This window comes from Lemur catta, chromosome 2, assembly GCF_020740605.2.
Source record: "Lemur catta isolate mLemCat1 chromosome 2, mLemCat1.pri, whole genome shotgun sequence".
Classification (NCBI taxonomy): domain Eukaryota; kingdom Metazoa; phylum Chordata; class Mammalia; order Primates; family Lemuridae; genus Lemur; species Lemur catta.
The window spans coordinates 56,060,218-56,087,929 of NC_059129.1; the positions used below are offsets into that span (position 1 = coordinate 56,060,218).

General features: G+C 37.1%; 1 protein-coding gene across 3 annotated transcripts in view; it reads right to left on the reverse strand.

The window, feature by feature from the left end:
* Positions 1 to 27,712, reverse strand: part of PTCHD4 (patched domain containing 4) — a 227,059-nt gene that overhangs the window by 116,599 nt on the left and 82,748 nt on the right. For all 3 annotated transcript variants that reach the window (XM_045542140.1, XM_045542141.1, XM_045542139.1), the window contains one exon: positions 18,787 to 19,267. In XM_045542140.1, the coding sequence (XP_045398096.1) occupies positions 18,787 to 19,267 (481 nt within the window). The remainder of the gene's footprint in view (positions 1 to 18,786; positions 19,268 to 27,712) is intronic.

A 27,712-nucleotide genomic window follows, 5' to 3' on the forward strand; every position in this document is an offset into this window, starting at 1 on the left:
GTATTTTAGCTCCATTACATACTATTCAGCCAATTACCAAAATTCTCTGTGTATCATTGTCCTGATTTATAATAATAGTTTCTACATACTGGATTGTTGTGAGGATTAAGTCAATTAATACCTGTAAAGTGTTCATCACTGGGACATTATAAGTGCTCAATATATTTTAGCTATTATTAAATCAACATTGTTAGTTACCCTGACTCTTTGACCATGAAATCTGGCCTGAAAAAGTGTCTTATAAAGGTGATATATTTATAAACATTAAATTTGAATGCATTTATTCAGTGTATATATTCTCCAGTGTACAAATCCCACCATTCCCTATTGTCCTGTATCAATGTTAGCAGCCTGCCTCCTGAGGCATTTGAGTTCAGAACCTTTTGATATGGAAATATATGTGACTGCTCTTACATATCTTCAACTGCTTTGTAAGAGATTCTTTATATCTTAAAGTCATCAAATCATTGGATCTAGCCTGCCTAGTGGAACTTTATGATGTTTTCTATCAATCTGGTTTAATAAAACTCCAGCCCAGGGTACTTTAAAGAATGATATTTTTGAACTGTAAGCTGTAAGAATCAGCATGAACATTATTTCTGTTTTCTTTCATAATATATATTCAGTTGAAGAATAAGATTACCAACAATATAGTCTAGTAATGTAGGGATTTGTATCCTCTCAACATTCTGATCATGGATATAAAAAGTAAGTCACTGCAAGGGCAAACACTTCTTCAATATCACACTCCACCTTGGTGATGCTATAGTGTCAAACTCTGAATAAAGTCATTCTACTGCATATTTTGAAACATTTTGCTTCTACATTCAGATTAAACTTCTTGTGGTGGTAAAACCTTTCTTTTGAGAGACAGATTCAAGTTATCAAAATAAAAGTAATAATTGGTCTATAGTAAAAGCAAGCTTGAAAAAGTTAGCATTTTAATATTATCTTTTGGATCAAAATTGAAGATGATGAATAAATTATCACTTAGGAAATTACATAAATAGCAAAATTGGGTTAGAAGGCAGTTAATATTAATATTAAACACATAACACATATGTATCTAAAAATAGCCAAACAGTGATGGCTTAAAAATAGGGCCTAAAATAATATCTAGCCATTAAAAGTGGTATTATAGCTATTTCTGATTCTTGATATTACAAGATTGTATTATTTGGATGAACTGTTTAGCTAAAAACAAACAAAAAATGATGGATAAAAAATAAACTCACAGATACACTAACAAACTTCATCATCTGAAAATCTATAAATCTCCAAATATAATGGGGAATTTCAAGGCCAAATTTTTGGGAAAAGACTGAATCTAGAGGGGTGAGCAGAATTTGACCATGATTCCATCTTTCCATGAGTTGTTTTTATGATACTGCACACTCAGGCCTCAGGTCAGTAACTTCAAGGAAGAGGGGAAGGGATTTCAGAAATTTAGTTTCAAGGTTTTTCCAAGATAAGAAGTCTTATTGAGACACCTCCACTTCAAGCTGGGATCTCAAAAGGCACAACTTCAGAGCAATGACACACTAGGACTAATTCCCATGCCTCACTCCCAGTGAAAGAGAATTTTAGGAAAGCTTATCTCTGTGCAGAACAGAACAAGAGAAGAGACATTAAAAGTAACAAAAAATTAAAAAGTAGTATTTCCATATGGGTCTTTGTGTACATTTGCACACTGGACAGAGAATCTGAGGATGTGAACTAGACTTGACATGTTTCCAATTAGTAGTGACTCCAAGTTCTAGACTGATACTAGTACAAAGCCCCTTTGGAAGAGACAACACTGTCCTAGGAATCTGAAAATATCCATAAATTATTTTTCAAGGATAATGACTATCATATACTCATAGATAACCAAGCTTACAAGAAAACAAGGTAATTGACTTGAGACCTACACAAATGACAAACAGCAGCAGAGCCATGGAAACTTCAGGTAATTGAATAATTATAAAAATCTTAGAAGTCTATGCTTACCTTATTAAAAGTATACATAATCTTTAAAGTATCTCCAGATAATAAGAAACAGATATAGATATAAGAGATACACAAAAGAACTAAATAAAACTTGTAGAAATAAAAAATGTATTAATAAATATTAAAAATTTAATGAATATGTTTAGCAATAGCCTAGGCACAGCAAAAGAGAAAATTAGTAAACTGTTCTATTGAACAGAAGAAATTATTCACAATGCAGGACAGAGACAAAGGGAAAATACAAAATGGAATGTAAGAGACAAAATGAGTTGTAATATATGCTGGATTGGAGTCCAATGGGGAGGAGAAAGAATAAGATATAAATACTATTTGAATAGATAAAGCTGATAGTTTTTAGAATTTGTAAAGATAATAAACCATGAAATCAAGAGGGCCAATGAATCTGCAGTGAGACAAATACAAAGGAAGCAAAAATAAATAAATGAATAAATAAACAAAAAAACCCCAAAACTATTTCTAGATATATGATAGTGAAATTGCACAAAACCAAAAACAAAGAATCTTAACAGTAGTCAGAGAAAAATACAATGGAATAAAGATGATAGACAATCATAATGAAAGAATTCTATACCCAGCAAAAATAACTCTCGAGGATGAGAACAAAAAAGACATTGTTTCAGTAAAACAAACAAACAAAAAACTGAAAGAGTTTTTCACCAGTCGAATATCTCTTAAGGGACTAAATAATGTTCTGTAGAAAGAGGAAAGTGATCCCAGAGAAAAAGATCTGAGACACAAGAAAAAAATAATAATAAAAAACTGGCCAATGTGTGTGTGAGTAAATGTAAAAGACCATGAACTGCATGCATTAAAAAGAAGTAATAAGATCTAACAAGGTTGCAAAATAACATTAGAATTAAAGTGCTAGACAGAAATAACATGTAAGTCAGGAGGGAGTGTAGATGGAGTTCAAATGATCTAACTTCTTAATTATATATGAAAGAAAAATGAAGGTTTTGATTAATTTTAGGTTTTGGTAGGTTAAGTATGCATGTTATAATTTGTGAAATCACAAAATTAAAAGCAAAACTTTTAACTTTCAACCTTGCAAAAGAGAAAAATGGAATAATAAAATATGTTGCTCCAATCCAAAAGATGACCAAAAATAAATGAAAAATGACAACAATGTATAGACATGTAGATAACTAGAAAGCAAAACACAAGATGGTAGATTTACATTCAATGATATCCAAAAATCATAATGAAGGCACTAAAGGGACTACATTCCTCAGCTAAGAGACAAAAATCATCAGCCTGAAAAAATCTCCATATTCAACTATACACGATTTACAAGACACATATGAAAAATCTAAAAAAAACAGGTTGATACAAAAATAATGGAAAAACATGCATTTAAAAATATGAACAAAATATTCTGGGGAAACTATATTAATATCAAAAAACAGACATTAAAACAAAAACCATTTCTAGAGATAGAAAACTGCTTTATAATGATAAAATATTTAATTCAGCAAGGTGATATAATAATACACATATATGTGCATGCACATACTGACATAGGTGCTCAAACTGTAAAGAAGCTAACAGCTGCTTAGTCTAATATTCAGGATACTGGTTATCAGAAGGGAGGGGATTGTGATTAGGAAAAGATACTCAGACAGCTTCTGGAATGCTGTTAAGGTTCTATTTCTTCATCTGAGCAATAGTCACACGTTAACATATAACTGTAAGTGAAAATAGTACACACATAGGTATTATACATTTTCTGCATTTATGGAAATTCTTGACTTATTAAATGAAAAAGCAGGCTGCACAACAGCATATATAGTCATATTATTTTCATTTTATATCTCTTAGGTAAATATATAGATACATAGTCTCTGTATATGTGAACAAAACATATACAAGAAATGTTTATGAATATTTGTCTCTGGCTGGTGGTTTTATATTTTCTTTTTTTCCTTCCATGTTTTCCTATAATGAATCTATATTGCTTTTGTAATACGGGGGGAAAAAAACCCCACACAACTACTGCCCAAGAACAGAAAATAGGATTTCTAGGGAGAAGAGAGGTTAATAGAAGGATGTGTGTCAACCTTGAAAATGAAAAATGAATAGCTCTATGGAAAGTAAGACACAGATACTCAATGAGAAGGAAATACTTGGAAAGCAGCAATGCTGAAAGGACTTCAGGGTGAGTGTGGATAGCAAATTAGGGAGAAGCTTGCAGTGCAATGTGCCAAGAATGAGTGCCAGTGCTATTTTGAACTGTAAGAGCACAGGCACCATGGCACAAAACAAGGACAGGCAGCCTCTTTTATGTATATTTGGAAAGTCTGACTGTAAGGCAATAATTTTATATCAAACGACTTTTAGCTTAAACTAGGTATGAGGAAGAAAATAGCCACCATGACCTAAAAATGATTATGGGGATACGGAATTCACCAATGAGATAATTTTCCCATTTGCTTCATAGAGAGTGTTAACCTCTTTTCATGCCAGCCTCAAGGTTTACCAAGGATAATGGTAAAAACATTTATTTTTGAAAAATATTTTTAGGCTCTTTCTCAAAGCAGGCATAACACAATAGCTTAGATATATACAAAAATAAGTGCACAGGAAGCTTTGCCCTCAAGACTTAAACTTACTGGAGAAAAGCAGATTCTAGGAACTATAAAAGTAGGTGAAATTAATCTTGACACCAGACTAACCTCTGAAAGGAGATGCAATGCCCGGTGTATTAAGGACATTGTGAGCTTGAGATGCTCCAAATGGCAGGCAGAATAGTGGCAGCAGATGTTCGGGTGTCAGTTGGTATTCAAAGTCAGGTGGGCAATGCAGACTGCTCTTAGGTCCATTGATGGCCAGGAGTTGAGCTGGTAGAGAGTAGGATTCATTGTACTTAGAAAAGGTTGATTGGAAAGAATTAGGCAGTGAATTAAAGTGAATAGGGCAGGACTTTTGGTCCAACAGGACACTGGGGTACTGTATCACATCTAGTAATATATTGAAATGCTTAGCAGGACATAGAGATGCCTCAGATGGTGTAAATAAAAGGACCTCAATTAAGGGGCTACTTATAGAGATATGGACAGAGCCAATGGAGAAACAAGACAAAGCAAAACAAAGAATGCTAAGGTATCCAGACACTATCAAGAGCAGGAAGCTATGACCACTTTTAAGTCTAAAGGAATGAAGGGACTGCTCTCAGGGCCCAGTGAGAGCTGTAGGCATGGAAGAGGGGCTGCCTGCCAGAAACTGAAGTTGATGTCATTAGACAGTGCCAGAGAAGGGAGGGAAAGTGCAGGAAAGAAAGATCTTGACGTCTTCTTCCTTCTGCCCTACTATCTTTGGATGGTTACTCTTATTCGCCAAACCCAACCAAAAGCTAGAGAACAAGGGATACTGGGTTATGAAGTCCATAAGAATCAACTGTCCAGAATAAAGATCAGGGAAAAGAAGGGTGGAGAAGCAAATGTGGTGATGATGGAGAGTGCAAACGGAGAATAACCAGCAGAAGTCCTATTCGAGGAAGCCCAGGTACAGGCTAATCATGTGTAGTGGGCCAACATGGCAGAGCAGTCCTTCATTCAGTCAGTCCAAAAATAATTTAAAATACCCCCTATATTGTGCTAGGCCTTCTACTAGTTGCTGAGGATACAAAAATGGTCAGTCTTGATCCTAAAAAGAAAGCTTTGTAGGCTAGCATGGGAGGTGACAATAGACATGCAAACAAGGATACAGAGAAGGCAAAAATGAAAATCAATCAGTCATTCTTGGGTTTGGAGGTAAGTAAAAAATGCCACAGAAAAATTGATATTTGATCCTTGAAAATCAGAGCAAGTGAGAGATAGAAGTAAATTTCTGAAAAAAGAACATGAGACATGAAACAGCCTTGTGTTTTTATCAGTTTGGTTTTGATCACAGCAAAGAATGAGGAGAAGATTAGAAGCAAAAGCTAAGTAGAAGCTAAGACCTTGGGCCTCCTTAAATGGACCTCTTTCTGTTGGATGAAATACGGTAGAAACTCGGCAATGTTGAGCTGAGTGAATAACTAGATGGCATGTTGGTTATGGCATTTGTGTAGGGTGGGAGAATAAAGGAACACATGTGCTACTGCTTTGGGGTTTACATCTTTCAGGAATAGATTAAGAGGAGTTAGTATGAGCAAAAGAATAAACAGACTGAGATAAACAACACAACCAAAAAAAAAAAAATATAGAAAGTTCTCCAGAGGGAACAGTAGGGAAGAATCTCAACCACTTAGAAATCATAAAAAGACAGTAACTCTGTGAGAATTAAACTCCTTTGGTCAATATATATATATACATGTATATATATATATGTGAGTTTATTAAAAATAAATAACTATATAAAGGATAAAGCGTGCCTCCTAGTCCCAACAGAAACACTATTTATGTAGTTCATTTAATTACATAGTCAGTGATACTGATTCATCTTAGAATAAGATTATCAACAAAAGGAGGTGGCCAAGATAGAATGGTAAGGTCAAGCAAGGTGAGTATCTGCATTATGTACACAGAACGTTCCAGGGAAGAATGACACTGAATCTGGGGGCATGTGGAGACAATTTGGCAGCATTCTTTGAGAAAAAAAAAATTCATCAAATATTACTTTGCTTTAATTTATGCTTATCACAAAGCCTTCTAAATAATAATTGGTCTTTTTACATATCTTGAGAAAGTAAAGCCTAGTTAGGACATATATTTAAACCACTTTTTGGAAAGGTTTACCAGAGCAGAGATTCTAGCCAACATATTTATCTCTTGTCAACTTAGTCAATGGGATTCTTTCATTGAGAATTTGGTTTTGCCACTGTACCTTTACAATATAATTTCTTGACCTGTAAGACACACCGTAACCCTGGAATACAGTAAAATGACAGATAATTCTGTAACTGACTCCCTTGCCAGTCATACTCAGTTTTCCCTGGCAACCATAAACTCTCAATGCCTCCATCTCCTTGGATTAGGTTAACTTGTCTACAGGGAAGAAAGTTAAAGTGGTAAGCAGAATCACACCTCTGGAAACACTTCAATAAAATGACTACAGGAAATAATCTGGATAAAATAGTTGATTGAAGAACAGCCACCCAGGCTATGAAACACATTTAGTTGAGCTCAAGTTTAGTTTTTCTATCTTCCATTATATTGTGAAGAAGGCACTATGGAATGGTAGAGGAGTGGGAGTTTTCAAACTTAAAAAAAAAATAATTCATAGTAATTTATCTTAAAACTGACTCTTTGCGGAAACTTGTCATGCAAAATTAAAGCAAAGCACGTGGTCAGAAGCAGGAGAGAATAATTGTGAGTCCTGCTGGCTCAACACTTCCTGGGCCCTGAAGTAGCCAGCACACCCCAGTGGCCTGGGGGGCCCAGTTTGAGAACAGCTAGCAGAGCCAGGGAGCCTGGGAGGAAAAGCCAAGAAATACAGGTTCTGGTCCTGGCTCCACACAGCCTTAAGAATGGTTCTGATGACTTTACTTCCTTATTTAATAGAAACAGCTGCCTTACTTACCTCCTGGCAAATAAGAAATCCATTTTCATGATAAAATGGCCATTCAGATACTTTTAAGTGCATGAAGCTCCAAACAAAGAAAAGATGCACTGTTGAACTAAAATAAAGGCTCATATTTGGAAACCCCAGATCCCCTTGTCACCCAATCACTTTCAATGGCTTTGTTTATTAAAAGCCATTGTTCTAAAATTTGTAAAAGATCACATACAATTTCACACTCAGATTTATATCCATTTCGCTAAAAAATAACCTTTATCTTTGCTGTGAGCTTGTAAAATTACAAGCCATCATTCAAGAAATAATTTTTGAGCACATCACTAATTAATTGCCAAACATAGTGACAACACAGTAAAGTATATAAACTTGTCTTGACCCTCGACCATGGCTGGGGAAAGGAGGAGAAAGGTGATAGAATTATAGAGAGTGAATCCATGTTAAGTATTATAACAAGTCCTCATTACAATCATAGTCTTACCCCAAAATCTCCAAGTTAGGTGACTTTCAGTGATCTCTTTTTATGATGACATTGGGTTTTCATTTGGTGAATGAGCCATCTAATCTCTCTCTCCTTTCCCATCCTTTAAAAATTTTGTTTTTTTTTGCTAAAAAAGTACTTCAACTTAATTTTGTACCCAGTTTTTTCTAGTAAAATTGTCTCCCTTTCCTTCATTACTTGGTTTTTATCATTTACTAATATGTTTATACTCTATCTCTGCCTTTTATTAGGTCATCTCAAAAACTATTAGTAAATATTCTTAACTAATACTATATTAATTTATATTATTAAATATAATATTTCATTTAGGATGTTACACTTAAAATGGAAACAATCACTGAAAATATCACTGTCCTGAACATATTCTTTTCCTATTTAGCCTAAGTCAATGTGAGGAAGCAGTAGGGAACTTAGAAGCATCTTCTTTACATTAAATTCAAACTCAGGGTTGTACTCAGGTTGATTTGCTAAGGGTACCTAGCGATATCTATAAGCCAAGTCTTGAATATTAAGAGTTTTGTCTTGGTCTGGATGAAGGCATGGCTCAATCATTAAAAAAGAAACCAACAACTATGATACATAGATATTTGATGCATACATAAGCCACAGTGTTCCAGGAAGGCAGGTGGGAATCACTGCACAAGGATTTCTCAGTTCTTAGAAGCCAAAGGCTGAACTATGGGACCCTCAAACACAGAATGTTTCTCATTTTTCCCTGCCAATTTTCTTTCTTGTTAGATGACTGGGTTGAAAATTTAGATGAAAATACTACCTTGAAAGATAATTGAATCTAGCAAGTAAATCTCTAGTTTTTAAATGAATTTTATCTGTAAGGGACTTGTTTTTCTTCAGAAAAGCAATGGCATAAGCCTTAATGCATTTTAACCCTTCAAGTTGACAGAGTTTTGATTGCAGCATTTTTCTTAACACAGCACTACAAAATACCCCATTCTGGTTGGCAGTTGAAACTGTCCTGCATCAGGGATGTTGTTTCTTGGAGCATTCTGACATCGTGGTCAAATCAACTTTAATTAATGGGGATTGTTTAGGTTGCTTTTGACAGACATGTATTTGAGGATAGCTTAGATGTCCAAGCTGGAGAAATGGAAGTAAATGACATATTAATAATCCTACCATGTACTAGATAAATTGATATCGCTCTCATTTCCCTGTCTGCTTACTCAATCTTGATTCACTGATTCAAGAGGTATAAAGAAAGGGCAGGACATCATTAGATAGCATAAGGCATTTTTAGAAATCTTTCCATTTTAAAAGTCTCAACTAGCATATCAGCTACCCTTGAGATAAACAAGATCATCAAAATGGGTCCAAATGCTTTTCACCCTGAGTAAAATTGTTATGTAACGGTACTCTTTCTTATTCCCAAACTCCAGTCACCACTTGAGGAAGCTCATTAGTGGGAAAAAGTGCAAGAGACGGAGGTAGAGTCCAAAGACAATGCAGAACTTTAAGGAGTCAGGAAAATTACTAGTCCACCACAAATGCTTGGCATAAAATTTAACTTCTTACTTGTTATGCCAAGATTTCTTCCTTTTCCACCTGTTTCAAAAGGTCTAGCAAAACCAGGTATTGAGACAATGTCTCAATACAGTAAAAAACTCTGACTTAGTAGGTCCATGACAAAGCTACAAAAGAAGTACAAAGAAGGAAATAAATAGATAATGAAATTAAAACTAAAGAATAACATATATAAAAATAGGTACATTATAATATCCAAGCTAAAAGCAGCCAAAAGTTAAGACTTTTCTTGCTCTAGGAACTTTACCAGTCAGAAAGCCATAAATACATCAATGTTTGAAAAATGCCTACTTTGGACAATGGTAAAGATGCCAAGTAGATTCAGTTCTAGCCCCCGGTGAGCCAAAAATCTAGATGATGTGACATATAGAATGTGTCAAATAAATGATTCACTGATTAAAGAGCATGTTAAGGGCATTAAAGAGCATGGAAGAGATTATAAGGAACAATCAGTCCAACTTCCTCATCTTATGAAAGAGTGGGATGAAGGAGGGCCAGGGAGAAGAAGTCATCTAGCAGGTAAGAGGCAGGAACTGTACTGGACTCCAAGTTTTCCCTCTCTAAGCCTCTAAGCATAGGGATGCTGTCACATCACTGGCCGGCCTCTTCCAAAGGAGATGCCTGTTTATCACCAAAATTAGCATGGTTGAGAAATAGCCTCAACTAAAAATTCTTGATGTCATTACAAGGTCCTATGGTTATTCTGGGAAGAATTTTTGTTGCATTTAATGTGGCCCTAAGTAAAATAGACCCTGCGGCAATACCAACTTAGGAGAAACATTTCTAATGCCATGACATAATCACTAAAGAATTTTTAGCCAAACATCAAGTCTTAGAGGGCCCGCTATGTGCTAAACACTGCGCTGGTTTGTGCTTACAGAAATAGAAGTGCACAAGAAGTAGCACCTGTTCCCCTGTCTCTGGCATCTGGCACCTTCCTAGTACTGCTCCCAGCAGGTCCAAGAGAAGCAGCTACCTGTGCATCTGATGAGTTCTCCCAGCTGCCTGCTCCATCAGATCCTCACCTGGCACCATGACCTGCTTAAGGCATTAGTCCAAAGAAGTTTCTAGATAGCGTTTTTCTAAAAATATTGATTGCGGCTCATATTTTAGAAATACATTTTACACCATGACCTATATTACACATATATATGAAACTGAAACAAAAGTGTGACACAGTGATACTTTTCAATGTGCAGCAGCTTCTGATATTTCCTATTCCTTTCTCTTTTCTTCTGCCTAGTCAAACATAAATGCTGGTTGTGACACATTAAGTTGATTTAATGACTCTTTAATAGATCACAACCCATTTGAGAAACACTCGAGTCCATTCGTTCATTCATTAATTCCACATGTATTCACTGAGTGTCTACTCTGGGCCAGGTACTGTTTAAGGTGCTGGGAGAAAGCAGTGAATGGAGCAATGAAAATGTACATTCTATTGGGGCTTATTATTGAGTGGGGACAGATAATGAACAAGTTAAAAAGCAAAATAGATTGTATTCTACATAATGATGAGTTCTAAGGAGGAAACAGAAGCTGGGAGGAGATAGGAAGTACTAGTGAGGCACCTGCAGTTTTGGAGAGTGGCCAGGGATAGCACCACTGAGAAGGTGACATTTGCATAAATATCTGTAGGAGGTAAGAAGCAAGTCTGCAGATACCTAAAGAAGAGCTTTCCAGGCATAGACTGAAACTACCTGGCATGGTTTGAGAGGAGAGAGAAGTCAGTCTGGCTGAAGGGGAGGAGGAGAGAGAGAGAGGGAGAGAGAGAAGATTGGATCTGAGGTCAGAGGAGCAACAGACATCAGATTCGTTGGGCCTTGGAGACCACTGAAGGTCTGTGTTCTTTTACTTTGGTTTAGATGGGAAACTATTGGAGGTTTTCAGCAGATAAGTGATACAATCTGACTTACAATTTTACAGAATCACTGTCCTTGGTGGGACCATTAGTATTACCGTCATGCATTTTTTTCTTTATAGAGCAATCATAAAGGCCCAGGATTTCCAGGTCTTTGCTTGGGACTCTCATTCCTATGTGGTTCTGTACATCTCCTAATCTGACCATTGTCTCATCTCTCCCAACATCCTAAACCAGCGCCCTCTGGACATCAGTCTGCCATCGCCAAGATTCACTACTTCCAAAATCTCTTCTCCAAGTATTATCTTTACCTTCTTGTTCTAATGAAAACTGGCTGCCCCTTAGTACACTGCTTCCCTGAAACCCTCCTTGTGGGGGCTATTTTAGTCTTCTACTCTTCCTGCACTACTGGACCTAAAAGTCCTCTTATAGGTGTTATTCTTGATCCTCCTGGGAGGTCACAGATGTTGTTACTTTATCCTATATAAAAATGCCCACCCCTCTGAAGTGTTTAGCACATGCTATGCAAATTGGTCCTCTTATTTTTTACATTCATTTACAGACTTCAGGGTCAGTTGCTCCCACTTGCTAAAGATTTAATATGTAACTCAATGTGTCTATGGCCATCACAACTGTTGTTATAATTCTTGATGATTTCAAATTCCACAGGGAAAATCCATTCTCAGGCCTCTAGTCCTTTGAACTCTTAATGTCCTCAATCCCGGATTCCACACCCAAATGATTAAATTATAGTCATTTTCATTAGAGTAATTTCTTTTCGAAACCTGTACATCAAGCTTCTCTAGAATCCTCCTCTTAACTTTCCAGCCCACTCACATTATGGCTGTGTGGCAGGTTGCATTTTCCAAAGGTGGCTGCAATAGTAGCTCCCATTCCATATGCTTTTCTGCAATGTGATCCTCAACTCTTTTATCAAAAGGTGGAGTCCCATTGCTCTCCTCTTGAATTTAGGTTGGCCTTAGTAATTGGCACAGAAACATAGAATATGGCCAGCCTTGCAACTTCTGCCTTGCTCTCTTGCAATATTTTTTCCTGGAGCCCTGAGCCACCATATAAGTAGTCTGACTACTTTGAGACCACCATGGTGGAGAGGCCACATTTAGGTGCTTTGTTCAACGGTCCCATCCCATCTGAGACTGTCCTTCAGGTATGCCAGACTTGGTACCAGCCATATGAGCAAAGAAACCATCTTGGAAGTGGTTGCTCTAGTCCCAGCCGTTCTAGCCCCCAGGCATTCAAGTCACCCTCAGCCATGTGAGTCATCTCAGATGAGGCCCCAGACATTGTAGAGGTGGGAAAAGCAGACCCTACTCTACCTTTTCCAAATTGCTGACCCACAGAATCCAAGTGTGTAATAAAATGATTGCTTTATACTCCTAAGTTTTGTGGTCTTTGTTATATAGTCATAGATAACTAGAACAGACCTCAAACTAAAACAATTCTCTAGCCTCAGAAAGAATTATAACATTTCACCTTCTCAATTTTTTACCACAGTGATGGTAGCAGATAATGCTGTCATTTCTTTATGGTTTGGCTTAGTTCATGTGGAAAAGACATTTGATGCTCATAAAACAATCCATTTGCTCATCTATATTTTCTGCACTCCCTTGCTGTTGGCTTATGGCCATGTATCTAGTTCCGGCCAATACAATGTTATGAGAAGTAACTGTATCACTTTTGATGCAAGGCAGTTACATGTAGGTGTGAGTTCTCTAACTGTTCTCTTTTCTGTGTACATGGCTGAAAGCAAAAATTCTGGGGAGGCAGAATTGCAACATGAAAGCATCCTGGATCCCTGAGTCTCTGCTGGAGGAAGCTGACAAAAGAGTTTCCTGATTCATACTAAACTGTGATATGAACAATAAATAATTTGATTTAAAGCATTATTTGTTACCTAAACATGGTCTAGATGACCCTGACCTGTACAATTTTCATAATCTGTCATTAAAGTCACATCTTTGCATATACTGTGAACCTCATTTTTTCTTTCTTTCTTTTTTTTTTTAAAGTTTTTGCTGATTAAATGCAACTCAACATCTATTTGACTCCTCCACCCAGCTATATGTAGGTGGAAGTTAAAAAATCAGCCACTATGTTGATTGATTTCTTTTTTTAATTCTTGAACACAAACTTCAAGTGAGTCCTTAGTGTTTCCTTCTTGTCTTCTTATATTTTCTTGTTTAATTCAGTCTTCAGTTTTCCAAAGTGACTCAAACTCTCTTTACTTTCCACAAATCACACCTCTTTTGCAAGTTTATTCTCAGCTGATGATTTGCTTCATATTTTACTGACAAAACTGAAGCTACGGGGACTCTTCACATGCTCCCAGCCCCGTATGCACCAGTTTATTTGGATCCACCCATATATTTTGCCTTTTTATTTCTTGTAGTAGATGAACCATCTAATCTTTCATGTAAAGCCAATGACTCCACCTGTGCTCTGAATCCAGTCCCTTCTCTCATACTCAGTGGTATTGCCTCTGCAATTCCCTTCTCTCTCTGCCTCACTATGACATTTTCTTTGTTTCCTGTACATTTCCATCATGCAGGCATTATTAATTTCCCTTTAATGCAAAACCTCTTGAAGGAATTATCCTTACTGTCTTCATTTCCTTTTCTCTAAGCTCTATTGAACCTCTTTAAGTTACCCTTTCATTGTCAGCAGTCCCCCAAGCAGCTTTTGTCAAAGTCACCAAGGGCCTCCATATTGCTAAATCAAATGGCTAAGTTCTCATTGGGCACAATTTCATAGTAGCTTTTGGAACAATTGATCTTTTGCTCTTTCATTAAATACTTTCTTTACTTTGCTACTGGGACACTATTTTGTCTTGGTTCTCATGTCGTCTCACTGTCTGATCCTTCTCAGTGTTATTTTCTGAATCGTCCTCATCTTCAAAATCTCTAAACATTGGAATACTCCAGGGCTCAAATCTCATATGTCTTCTATTGTCCTTCTGTATTTATCTTTCTAGTTGATCTTATCGGATTCCAAAGCTTTGAATATTAGCTATTCCATGATACGTCTCAAATTTGTATCTCCAATTCAAACTTATAAATTTTATCTCTGAACCTGATCTATGTACTGTCTTATATCACTAAATTCACATTTCTCCACTTGGATGCCTACTAGGTATCTCTAATTTAGCACATACAAAGCTAAATTTTTGATTTTTTTTCCACCTAATACTTATTCCTCCCATGTCCTCCATACTATAGTAAATGAAACTACATTCTATTACTTATTTGGTCCTCAAAGTGTGGGGTCATCCTTGACTCCTCTTTCTTTTATATGCCGTATCCAGTACTTCAGTAAATCTTGCCCATTCTATTTTCAAATAGATATCCTGAGTCTAATCCCTTTTTTATCACCATCCCTGTTTCCATGCTATTTCATGCCACTATTTATATCCCATGCACATTTTGCAATATCCTCTTAGTCTCCCTATAACCATTTTTGCCCCATTGCAGACTAATTTATGTAATGTAGCCAAAGATACCGTCAGAACACACCCTCCTATCTCAAAATGCTTCAAATCGCTTTCCATCTTACCCAGAATAAAATATGAATTATTAATTCTCAGTGCCCTACATGATCTGGCCCAATACCACCTCTCTGACCCCTTCTCCTAACGCTCAGACAGTTGCCCACTCTGCTCCAGCCACACTCACTTTCTTGCTCTTCCTTAACTTCTTCATGCAAGGTCCCATCTCAAAGCCTTTGCACATAGAGTTCTCTTTGCCAGAGTCACTCTGTTCAGGTGACTGCATGTCTCCCACTTTCACTTCATTTAGCTCTCTGCTTCAATGTTATTCTTTAGAAAGGCTTTTATTTGACCTATGCTCTTTATACCTTATCTTGCTTTATTTTTATCCTTTATATCACTTAACAACAATATAACATAGTTTATATTTCTTTATTTTGTTGTACTATTTCTCTCCTCTGCAGGCCTAAGGTTCATAAGGTTCATGAGGATAAAAACTTGAGCAGTTCTGTTCAATGTCTTTTACTCTAGAACCCGAAATTCTTTTGAACATAGTAGATGCTCAATAAATATTTAAATAAATTAATAAATGAATGAATATGGAGCTCAGCTTGGGATGACAAATGAAAATCTGTTTCTGAAAACCTTGGGATCACCTGCAAAAACCAAGTCATTGGTATGTATCCAGAGGTATCAAGCTGACTAAAGTAAGACTCTTAGCACATAATACAAGCTCAGAATGTACAGAAAAAATAATAGTGAACCAGGGCTACTACTGTCCCTGGCAACTATCCACAGATTATCAGCAGAGTACAGCATGAGCCAGCTTGGTGTCTGTGTATGATATTAGCCCATATTTCTCCTTCCAGAAAGAGGAAACACATCCACATAAAGCAAATGAGGTTCAAAAAAGGCTGACAATGAGTAATAAATTAAATTAGTGGCATTCTCATTGGTTTGTGCTTAGATAGAGAAAGGATGTTAGGCTGGAATTAAATGAGGTCATTTTAGGTATTTTTAAAAATTTATTCTAATTCTGGATTTCTCTCTGAATAGTTTGCTAGAGAGACTGTATATGCTTATAATTGCCTTCTTTTTGAAAACCAGATCTGGGACGTATAATTTGACAAATATAAATTTACTTATGGGAACCCCAGGACAAAGTATAAAAATTGGCACTGGCTTAAAAAATGTAAGATATTTCAGTTTCGTATGCATGCCTCTGAAATGACATTGGGAATATTAAGTGGATGATTGACCAGAGAAAAAGAACAAGCAGATGCAGTACACAAGGAAGACAGTCAGTCAGAGCTAAAATAGCTAATCTGGTTCAGTGTGAATAACAAACATCATCAATGACAAACCCAGCTTCAAGGATGAATATCGATGAGAGTGAATGGTTTAAATCTTAGTGCATAATGGAGTAAATATTCACTACCTCAAAGAAATCATTGCAGGATGACAGAGATAGAAATAGAAGTTTACAAGAAGAGTTAGGCTTCTTTCCCTTATACCCAACTAACCTTGAGTTAAGCAATTTTGACACCATGTAAACTATAATTCACCAAAGGACTGGTTTCATCCAGTGTTGTGCAAACCACCAGTAGATATGTATGTGCCGAACTCAGCTTATTTATGTTTAACATCACACTGCACCTCACCACCCTCACAGCAATGTGCTTTCTATGTCTCACAGCTTTGTGTGTACGACAGGCTGGAATTTTTCTGTTCTAAAGTCTTTGTCTTCCGTTCAACATTAGAAGGCAACAAAGACGACTATATATTAGAGGTTTGAGGATAATATATATCTTAAATGTTTTTATAAAGGAATTATTAAATTCTAACTTCAATTAAAGAAAGAAATAAATAATATTGTAGAATCTTCAAAATTTAGGGCTGAAAATTCCAAATCCTTCATTTTGTGTACAAAGGACTGGGACAAAGGGACCATACATAACTGCCCAATATAACACAAAAAATTAGTAGAAAAGCTGGGATGAAAATCCAAGTTCTCTAATCCTATTGAATGTTCCTTTTATTTCAACAGTTTTCAGACTTGTCATCTTTACTATTACAATCAGTTTATAAGCAAAACAAAATGCAACAAAACAAATTCTCCCTTGATGTAGCAAAAATCTTAAATAAGTATATGTTTATAGGCCTTTCATTGTTATGTTTTCAGAACATAACAGAAACATTTCTTTCAGAATATTTTAAGGACTGAAATTGCAGGAATACTGAAGAGTAACCATTAACTAGTTTTTCTAAAGTCCACACCCACACCTTCTGGGGTTTCTGTATGATTTTAAAGGTCACTGGGAGAGGTACAAAGCGTGTGTAGAAGGGTCAGGATTTTTTCCTCACTGTAGCTCTTATTGTTCCTCTTATTTGTTTAAGGAATGAAAACTCTACTCTGGCTTTGTAAAGCCTATGTTACAATCCAGCATCAGTAGCGATAGTTTTTCTCTTTATTTGTATGGAATATGTAATTCTGTCTTTTCCGGAGAAATCTTTCCATTACCTAATTAGCAGTTTCAGAAAAAGCCCTAGCAAGCCCTAAGGTGTCTAATTTGTCAACCTTGAATGAATCATGTTTCATTTGTGAATCATGCTGTATGATTCTTATAAATCTTATATTATTATTTGAAGTTATATTTTTTAAAAAGCAATGCTTTGAAAATGATACCAGCACAATCCCCGTTTTATACAAGAAGAAACTGAAGCTTAAGGAGATGAACTAACTTAATATGGCCACAACGAAGTTGGGTTTCCAGATAAAGGAGTTTGACCCCAGCACCTACAATATAATCCCCTTTGTGATATTCTTGAAAATGCTTGCTAAGGTGAAAAAAAAGGTGGGGCAGGACTGGGTCGTGTAGAAGACTTTCTGACCTCATGCCTACATCTTTTCCATTTAAGTATAAAGCTTTAATTTACAGCTGATTTTTAACATGGAGAGGGATAAACAATTATTTTATAGCTAAAGCCTCTTTTGCTCATATCAGCTCACCACTAGAGGCTATTTAAAGCTGACTCTCTAAATCGCTGCACACAGCGAATTACATCACACCTGATGTGTAGAGCCCTTTGGCAGTTCCAGAGATATCACCATTATCATCTCTTTTCTGATAAGACACATCAGTCTTGCTGCTGTGCCCTCACTCATTTTTATTCCCAGACTTGATCTTCTTTGCAAGAACACACTCACACACATACACACACCATGCACACACCATTTTCTAGAGCATTTAATGTATAACTGGGAGAAAACTTTCAAGAAGGGACAATCTTGACTGAAGATGCTCATTAATTATTTTTACCAGAGATGAAAAAAATTAGAAAATACATTTAATTGGCATCAGGAAGGTTTGGGTTTAAATAGAGGTAGGGGAATGGAATATATTCTGTGCAAAAACTCTGAAGTAAGTTTAAGAAGTTCTTTGAGATTAGGATATATCATTGGTTCTCAGAATTTTCATCTCATAATATTCACTTGTCACTGCCATCAACTTGAGGATGCCCACAAACATGAACCACAAAGTTTTGTTTGAAGTAGGTCTTGGATCTTCTTAACTCTGTCTCCCATAATCCTCTCAAAAATCCCTGACCTACCATTTTTGAAGAATCTGAGTAGAGAATCCCAATGTCGTGTTACTTAAAAACACTTGGGAAGTGTTAAATGGGAAGATGGTTTGGTCATCCCATAATTTCCTGAAAGGCCCAATAACATGAAATAGACACAACCCCAGGTAAAATTTTACATAATAACACAGACACACCAATGCAAAATTCAAACAGATTTCCACCTGAGAATTCAAGAAATATACTACCTTGCCCCAAACCGGTAAGAATCCGATTACCACAAGGATGGATAGTTACCCATGGCGAAGAACGGGATTCCCAGCAGGGTGGAGTTGTACTTTCCATCAGTGATGAAGAAGATCCCTGCTGCCGTGATGATGGAGATGCACACCGTGAGCACCCCCAGGAGGCCCAGGAAGGGCTTACTGCGCAAGCAGTCCTTCATGGAGCTGGACAGGGTGGCTGTGGTCAGGATCAGCACGAGGCTCACCAGGACTTTGCTTCTGGCCATGATGCTGGTCTTATGAAAGTCTCTCCAGAGGCTAAAAGATGCTAAAGAGTAGAGCTGGAGGTCTTGGTGCTCCTCCTGGAGCTTCCTCATAAGCTTACAGAACTCATTCTCCCACTTCTCCCCTATGAGGTCTTGGGTGGCAGAGCCATAGGTCTGGAGGTAGTAGGTGATTTGAATGGCTCTGGCTGACTTGACCCGCTGGTCCTTGCTGTTTGGTACTTCCACTACCCCGCCCAGTTGGTGTCCAATAAAACCGTTCCTCCCATCCTTGAAAACAGAAAAAGGGGAGACTTAATTTACCAGAAGGATGCACATTCCAGGGAACAGATTCTTACTCTAAGTGAAAAAGTTCAAGAAAGGAAGAAATAGGTGCTAGTGATTGTGAAACTGATGTGGGTGGAGAGGCAAGTTAGCATTTTATGTTCAACATTTAGAGCTACATGGGATACCATGCATGATGATCAGGATTAAAAATATGCAGAGTATTATGAAGCTACACAAGAATTGCCACATGCATAGAAAGATGTAGATAAATATTTTGATCTCACCCATACCCTCATTCCCACTGTTTCCTTCTGTAGCAATCTATTATAACTCATTAATGCAGGATCAAGTTTTATGATTGGGTTTCAGCCAAAAATGAAGCATGGCATGAACTAACAACATTTCAAAAATTAAAATAATTATTCTATAAATATATGCTAAACTTTCTAGGGTTAACACATACACCTACATCAACACTCATACAAACACACACAAACACAAATAGCCTCACTTGTTCTCTATATTTTGGGGGTATAATTGCATATTGTAGAGCAGTACAAAAATGCTATTTCTTACAATTAATTTAATAGTGTTGAAATATTTCCTAACTATTATGTGAGTACCTGTTTACTCAATACAATGTTCCCTCTAGCACCTGCCTCAGGTGTAGGTTGACCTTTTCCTACAGGTGACAGTGGACAAATCCCCTAAATGAGACTTGTAAGATTTTCAGATAGAGCTGCCAAAAGTCATCTCAATTTCAGAGTTTGACATGAGGTAGAGTAGTCAAGATCCTAAGAGTAAGCGATTGGTAAGAGAAGCAATCACTTCTTTTTTAAACAGATTCAGAACAGTAATTCTCATCCATTGTGCCTCAACACTCAGAAACAAAAATCCCTGACAGCCACCACCAGTCCAACAATCAATTAGGAAATTTTATTATTGCCACAACTGTCACATACTTCAATGGCAATGGTTGTTGGAATATTGAACCCAATAGCGGGTGCAAGATAGAGGATAGCACCAAAAATATGCTGCAGGTATTGGGAGAGAAGCAGACACAAGGATCCATTTATACCTCAAGTAGACTGTGTGTTAGTTAGCTCCACTAGGTAAGATGTTAATCTCACAAGGATGTAAAAGAGCTAAGTCAAGACAAGGAACAGTTATTTCTAGAGTGAGTAGTGTGAAAGGGCTACAAACCCAATAGTGTGGTAATAATGGGTGTTTCCATGGAACTGTGAGGCATTATATACTCCGGTAGACATGTGCACAATTATCGTGGATTTGTTTATTCCACACAGCTATATCTGAGGCACTTGTTTGTATTGTATTTTAACATGAATTAAAGCAGTCCTAATACTTGAGGGTATGTTGGAAACACAAGAAGTTTAAGAAGTTAACAGAGAGTAAAAATGCTGTTAGTATGATCATCAAGAATTGCAAGAGAGAAATTTCATAGTCACTCCATATACCCATTTGCCCCGTATATGCTACATGAATACGATCATTCTATTTAACTCAATCTGACCGACTCTAAAAATGAACAATATATTTCTTAGTAAGAATTTGACTTGAGGGATTTTTTTCTCAGTGTATCTCCCACGTCCACAGCATTTTTGTAATTTTCCCATTTCTTTCCTTATAAAAATAAAACTGGAACTTTGGTTGTAGGCTCCCAAGGCTCTCTGTTGATTAAATCCTGTGAGGTGCTCTGATGAGCTGCAAGGAGAAAGGTAGGCAAGCTTTGAGGAAGGAGGTGGGAATCCTGTCCCAGAACTGTGAGATTGTGGAATACAGTTTCTACTCTTTCAGTAGACACAAATAGCTTTTCAATTAGGCTCATTTATTTTTGTTTTGAGGTTGGTATAATTTTTAGCTTCGTCCTTGTTGCTATGCCTTTGAAATCCCTTCTTTGATGTTGACTTATGCTTCTCATTATTTGAAAGAGAAATTATTTTAAAAGCATTATTTATTTAGTTAAGAATGTGCAGCTCTGTCTTTACTCATTTCTGTAATCAAAAAGATTTCTCAGGGATCTTTACCAGCAACATAAAGATTTTTGCATCCCTAAGGCCTCATTTGGAGATTATAGTGGATAAAAGAGGGTGCTGATAATGTGTCTGGACAAAAGTTAAAATTTTAAAGACGGAGAATTTAGATTTTTAAATAAGAGCTCCTCAGTGAGTTTGTCTAGCTGCTAACACCCTTTTGAAGTTGTCTAATTTCCATTTTTACAAAAAACAGTTTATACAAGATAGGCTATCATCCCATCTTTTCCCATTATATTTAAATCAATATAGCAAATAGAATAAACTTCTTGCTCATATTCTGCTCTACTCTATGCACCAGAACAAAATAAATTAGTTGAATGTTCTGGAATCTTGAAAGGTCCATATCTTATACCTGCAGTTGGCCCAATCATCTTACTCATTATAGTCCTGAGAAATACACTTTAATGCATTATTTGTATGGGAAAATTCTACTATTTTGTAAGGGGTGGAAGAAGAGTTCATTTGTTTCTCACTAACCAATTCATAGATGCTTCTATGTAGGAGAAAAAAATGAATATACTCAAATATAACAAATTTTGTAATTATCCTCTGGGCAGAAAGAACTTTTTTGGGGTTGTACAATGACCAGTGGCATTGATGGAGAGTGTGCTTCATCAGGAGTCACGTGGCCTGAGTTGCAGCATGCAGCTCACACTAATTGGGTAGGAAACCCACAGCTGGCTCATTTACCTTTCTAGGTTCTGGTTTTCTCATCTATAAACTGAGCAGCTGTAAGTATATGCATACATATTTAAATAATATTTAAATAATATTTTAGCTCTATTATTTCATGAAAATACACTCTATAAAGTTTCTCTGAACATATCTGAATATCAGAAATAATATTATTATTACTAATAGAGCTATGGTTTGATCGATTTTTGTAACTGGCCAAGATCCTACCAATCACACAGTAGAGCCCGTTTGCTTAATAGATGAGCAAACCTAGAGATTCGAAGAAAGTAAAGCTGTTAGTCAAAGTGATGAACCCAAAATTCCAACTCAGATCTTCTGAGTCCAAGTCCTACCTTTTCTAGAATCCTGTGGGAGTGATTTCAGGGAAGCCAGTTTGGCTGCTGGTCCCCATTAAATTTTCTTTATGATTAAAACTTATTTCTCTTGCACGTCCTACCTTCCAACATTGTCCTCTCACACAATTGCCTACCGATGACACATACTGTACATTGATTCAACTTCTTTCTTTCTCACAATACCTCTTACACAAATTCTGAAGTCGCTTAAAGTGCAGAAATCACCTTTATGTTCCAATAAAGATAAATCTTAAAAATACGACAAGACAGTAACTTGTTTCAGTGCTCTTGTACACGAGTGCTTCTCTGAACTGACATCATTAACATTAGAGAACTTGAAGTCCCTAGCTCATATCCCTGTGTCCACTGAGGTTCTTTAATCTATTCTCCACACGGAGTCCAGAGCCTACTTGTGTAATTCTAACAGAGACTGCATCATTTCTACACCTAAAACCTTCTGCCAGCTTCCACTTGCACTAGGAACATGAGAGAGGCCCCTTACCAGGCCTGCAAGGTCCTGCATGGCCCATTGCTATAGGAGCCCTCAGACCTTGTCTCCTACCACTCTTTTCATGAACTCAGCTCCAGCTTCTCTGGCCTTTCTTCCTACTCCTTGAACACACCAAGTTAATTCCTACCGAATGGCCTTTGCACCTGCTGTCCTCTCCTTCTGCCTGGAATGTTTTCCTCTTTTCTTCATATGGTCAGGGCTATCTCTAGTCATGGAGGCTTAGCTTCAAATAAACCATTTGAACAACTGGATCTAAACTGGGCACCTCTTTCCCTGCCATCATTCTCTTGCATAGTTCTATTTTATCTTCTTCCTACTAATGTTTTCTGTCTGAAATGATCTTATTTAATCATTTCATTGCTCCTTTTCTGTGTTCTTGGCTACAATGTGCACTTGCTGAGAGCTGACACCTTTCCTGTTTTGCTCACTGGTAATTTCCTTGTACCTAGAACAAAGCTTGGTATATAATAAACATTCCATAATATTTGTTAACTGAGTGAATCACCTCGAGGTGTTTATAACTAATAGCTGACTTTTTAGAGACTACTTTACTAAGACCAGGAAAAGCAAGAGATAGCTCAAAGTGCCCGAGAAGAGCAGGGACTCAAATGAAAAGAGGCATATGTAGAAATTAGCACAGAAGAAAACAAACTTTATCCTTTTCTCTATCTGCTTAGTCTAGCATAGCATTTTCCCCAAATATGTTCCTGTTCCATTTTCACTGTACACCAAACATGTACAGTAAGGCAGTCAACAAACACGGGGACTTAGAGAGTGCCAGGAAAAGGATTTGCATGTATCATGACCTGGAGGCAAAGGACGGCACAAGATGCTCAGGGAACTGATGGGAGTAATAGGGTTTGAGGCTAGAGAAGGGATTGGGGCCCCTTCAGTGTGGGCCATGAGAGCCTTACCAAGGAGTTGGGCTTAATTGTCCTTCAATGCAAAACCACTGGTGAGTTTTAAGCAACGGAACGATGTGATTTACTTTTGGAAGTTCTCACTCTCATTGCACTGTGGAAAATGATTTAGGGAGTAGAGGTGACTCTAAAGGAAAGAGCTCAGTTAAAAGGTCCCTGCAGTATTTCAGGTTCTTGATGCAGAGTAAGAAAATGTCAGCTAAGGCAGTTTCTGGTAGGTAAATTGTTCCAAGGTGAATCAATGGAATTACAGGTCGCAATGCTATCTCACTGCCATAAAGCATTTCATCACATTATCTCTCCAGCGACACTAATGCTAGAGAGAAAAAAAATATTCCTGAGTTCTTTAGCTCCTATTCAGTTTAAGGCTACTGATTTACAGCTTTTAAAATTACTCCCACCTAATCCACACTTGTACAGTAGAAAAAAAATTAAACTCTCAGAAATAAACTAATAAATTCTAAAAGTGATAGGAGAGGATGGAGACATTAATGTCATAGATAATAGTTCAGAGAAAAAGGTTATTCGATGATGCTTTGAAATTATAGGGGAGCAGGTGTAATATTTGCTCTCTCTATATACTATGTGGACATTCAGATACTTTCTGTGACTGCAAGATAATTTGGCAGCCCAGCTATTGTCCAAGAGAATTGCAATTCAGATTTCATTGATTTTTAATGAGGCAGACACTGCAAAGATATTGGAAACTTTTAGATGGTCAGTTGTCTTTTGCTGTTGAAAAGAAAAATCTTCCTGTGTATATGGTAGATGGTGACATTCCTAAAGGAATGGGAAGGTCTTGTTTGTTTCAACAAGATTTTTCCTCATGTTTGTTTCCTAACTTACATCTCTTCGCTTTATTCCTGGTGTCAAGTGTATATACAAACTAGGATTAAATGAAAACATCAGTTATTTTGATTTTCCACTCCACAGCTTCATATTTAGTAAAAATGAGAAAACGAGAATGTAAGTTCCTAAAAGGAATTTGCTTTTTTTTTTTTTTAAAGCATCAAAAGTCATTCTCAAAATGCCCTAAATCAAAAATAAGTTAAATTTATTTTGTCTCATAACTAAGCTGAGAAAGTACTGTGGTGTATTTCAGAATTTTTTTCAAAGAGGAAGTTTAAAGAACAAGATTTCTGTGTTGTTGAAATGAAATAAAAACTTTAGCCAAGCAGAATATAAAACAAGTTTAACAGAGCACTCCAGAATATCAATTAACTGAGATTTGGTTGGAAATTTTTAACACATGTGGCAGACTCAGTTCCAAGGCATAAGAACTTTCCTTGCATTGCCCTACACAACTGTTCCAGTCACTCTGTGAAGAAGGGCTATACTGGAGCAGCCTCCGGGCACCAATGAGGACATTGGGGCTAAGAGAGGATGTAACAAGAGTGAGATTCTAAATAGCACAGCCAGTCACTTGACTCTAGTTTCTGACTCTAACACTCATTCTCTTACCACAATTGCACATATATTTGTATAATTTATGGATGTACTTGAACGACAGGATGTACAACATAGCAATTACGAACACAGACTCAAGAGTCCAACTGTCTTGCTTAGAATCCCAGCCTCAACTCTGACATGCCGTGCAAGGGTCCTAAGCTCCCTCTGTGTCAGTTTTTTAATTGGCTAAAATAAAAATCATATAGGCATCGTGAGGAGCAAATGTGTTAACACATATAAAATACTTAGAAGAGTGTTCAGAAAGGGCTGGATATTATTCTTATTATGATATATCATAAATAAAATATTTGAATTATACTGTTTATTCACTTATCCAGCTCAGATTATTCCACACTTCCCAGAAAATGTCTGTAATGCAGCAAAAAGAACACAGGATGCAGGGTCAAGACACCTGGTTTCACATTCTAGTTCTGTCACCATACAGCAGGGTGACAGAGGGCATGCTGCTTGACTTCTCTGAATGCCAACTCCCCCACCTACAATATAAAAGGTTGGGCTTGTATTATCTCTAGAGGTCTTATTTGCTCTGTATGTAATGATTCATTGGTGGTAAAGTCATTAGATACTACAAAGTATGCTAGAGTAATCTGCCCTGGAAAAAAAAACAGAAATAAGAAGAAAGGGGAAACACAAGATGACCCCTGCTCATTTCCATAGAAACAAGAAGTTTTTATCTTCTTCTAAATCTGGACCAAGTCACTTTTCTCCTTCTCCTTTGAGTAACCTCCAGAGAGACTTCTCAAACGGAGAAAGATAAGGAATTTGCCCTATTTTACCTAGATGTAAATCATCTCTCCATAGCCCAGATGAATCAATTTATTTCTTAGACAGCAAAATTCATATTATCTCGAGATGTCTCTCTGCTGTATTGGTTTGCTTATCACATACTAGCACAAATACGTTTTAATTTCCCCTTTATTTATCCAAAATCTTTACCCAAGTTTATAAACAATGTGTAGAAGCAGAGTTAACATCTGCATTAAATGTGAGCCATGTAATAGTGACCTTTTTGTTTTTCTGTAACTGGTATTAGTGATCCTATCCCCAAAATTTCCATAAAAAGCAGTTCTAATGTGAGTCTTTCACAAAGATCTCACAATGACTATTCAAGGGCAAGTATTTCATGTCAAATAACCCTTAGCTCTTATTCTGACCTCCATAAGGGAAGTTGCCACCACTCACACAAGAGCATTTGAGGAATGCAGTAAGTCCCCATGTATAGCGCCCCCCTTCAGTAGGAGGATCGAAAGTCCTGCCATTATTCCCTTTCTTTTGGGCTAAGGAACTCTCTTCTAAAAAGTCTCTAGTTTGCAACCACAGGCTATATTAGGAGTGTGACACCTAAGCCATTAGCACCTCTAACCAGAAAAAATAGATCAGACTGACAACCTACAGAGGCAAACCTCAGAGTAGAGGTCAAAGTATTCTCACAGAAATAGAAAAGTTAGGGAGGATCCGAAGCTTAGGCACTGTAGATATCTGCATCAGGCACTAGTGTTGTGAATACATGGGGGTGCCCAAGGATGTGACACACAGGTAAAAACAGATAAGAAGGGCAGAATCATTCATTCATCTAAGAAATACTCAATGAGCACATGCCCTATGCCAGACAGCTATTGAGGATAGAGTGGTCAACAGCTACAGTTCTTGTCTTCAAAGAGCCTGTGGTTCTAGGATGGAGTAGAAAGTAGGGGAACATAAATAAGCAGGCAGGCATTTTTTTTAAAGAAAAATATGTAAGTACTATTGTACTGGGTAACACAAGATATTAAGGAACACGGAGAGTCACCATCAAATTGGTTTCGCTGATCATCACCTAAGAGCACATTCAGAAATAACATTAATTGGGTGTTGGGCAGATGTGGGTGGGGAAGGGGATGGGTGTATACATACATAATGAGTGTGATGCTCACCGTCTAGGGGATGGACACGTTTGAAGCTCTGACTTGGGGGGGAGGTGGGGGAGCAAGGATAGCATACGTAACCTAAACTTTTATACCCCCACAGTATGCTGAAATAATAATAATAATAAAAGGAACACTGAGAGGAGTAGCCTAGAGGGTACTAAGGCTTTTCATAGAAGGTGGCATCTTGGCTGAGACCTGAAACATGCATAACAATTATCCAAGTGAAAATGGACTGTTTGGCTGGTGGGCAATGAAGAGCAATGGCTTTCCAGACCAAGGAAGTAGCATGCACAAAGGTCTAGAAATGACAGTAAGCATGGCGTATTCCTGGGACTTTGAGAATGATTGGAATACACAATGTGGGAGAGTGAGAGAAGGGTGATTGCCCAGAGATAGGCACTTACAGTGAGCACGGTAATTTGCTTATTCAAAAGCTGTCTTTCACTGCAATGTGAAAAATAATCTTCAGGTGTGACTTGGGGGTGGAAAAGGGCACAGAAAGGGGACATAGAATATTTTTTTGCCTTCCTCACAGCTTTGTCTAAGGCAGCACTT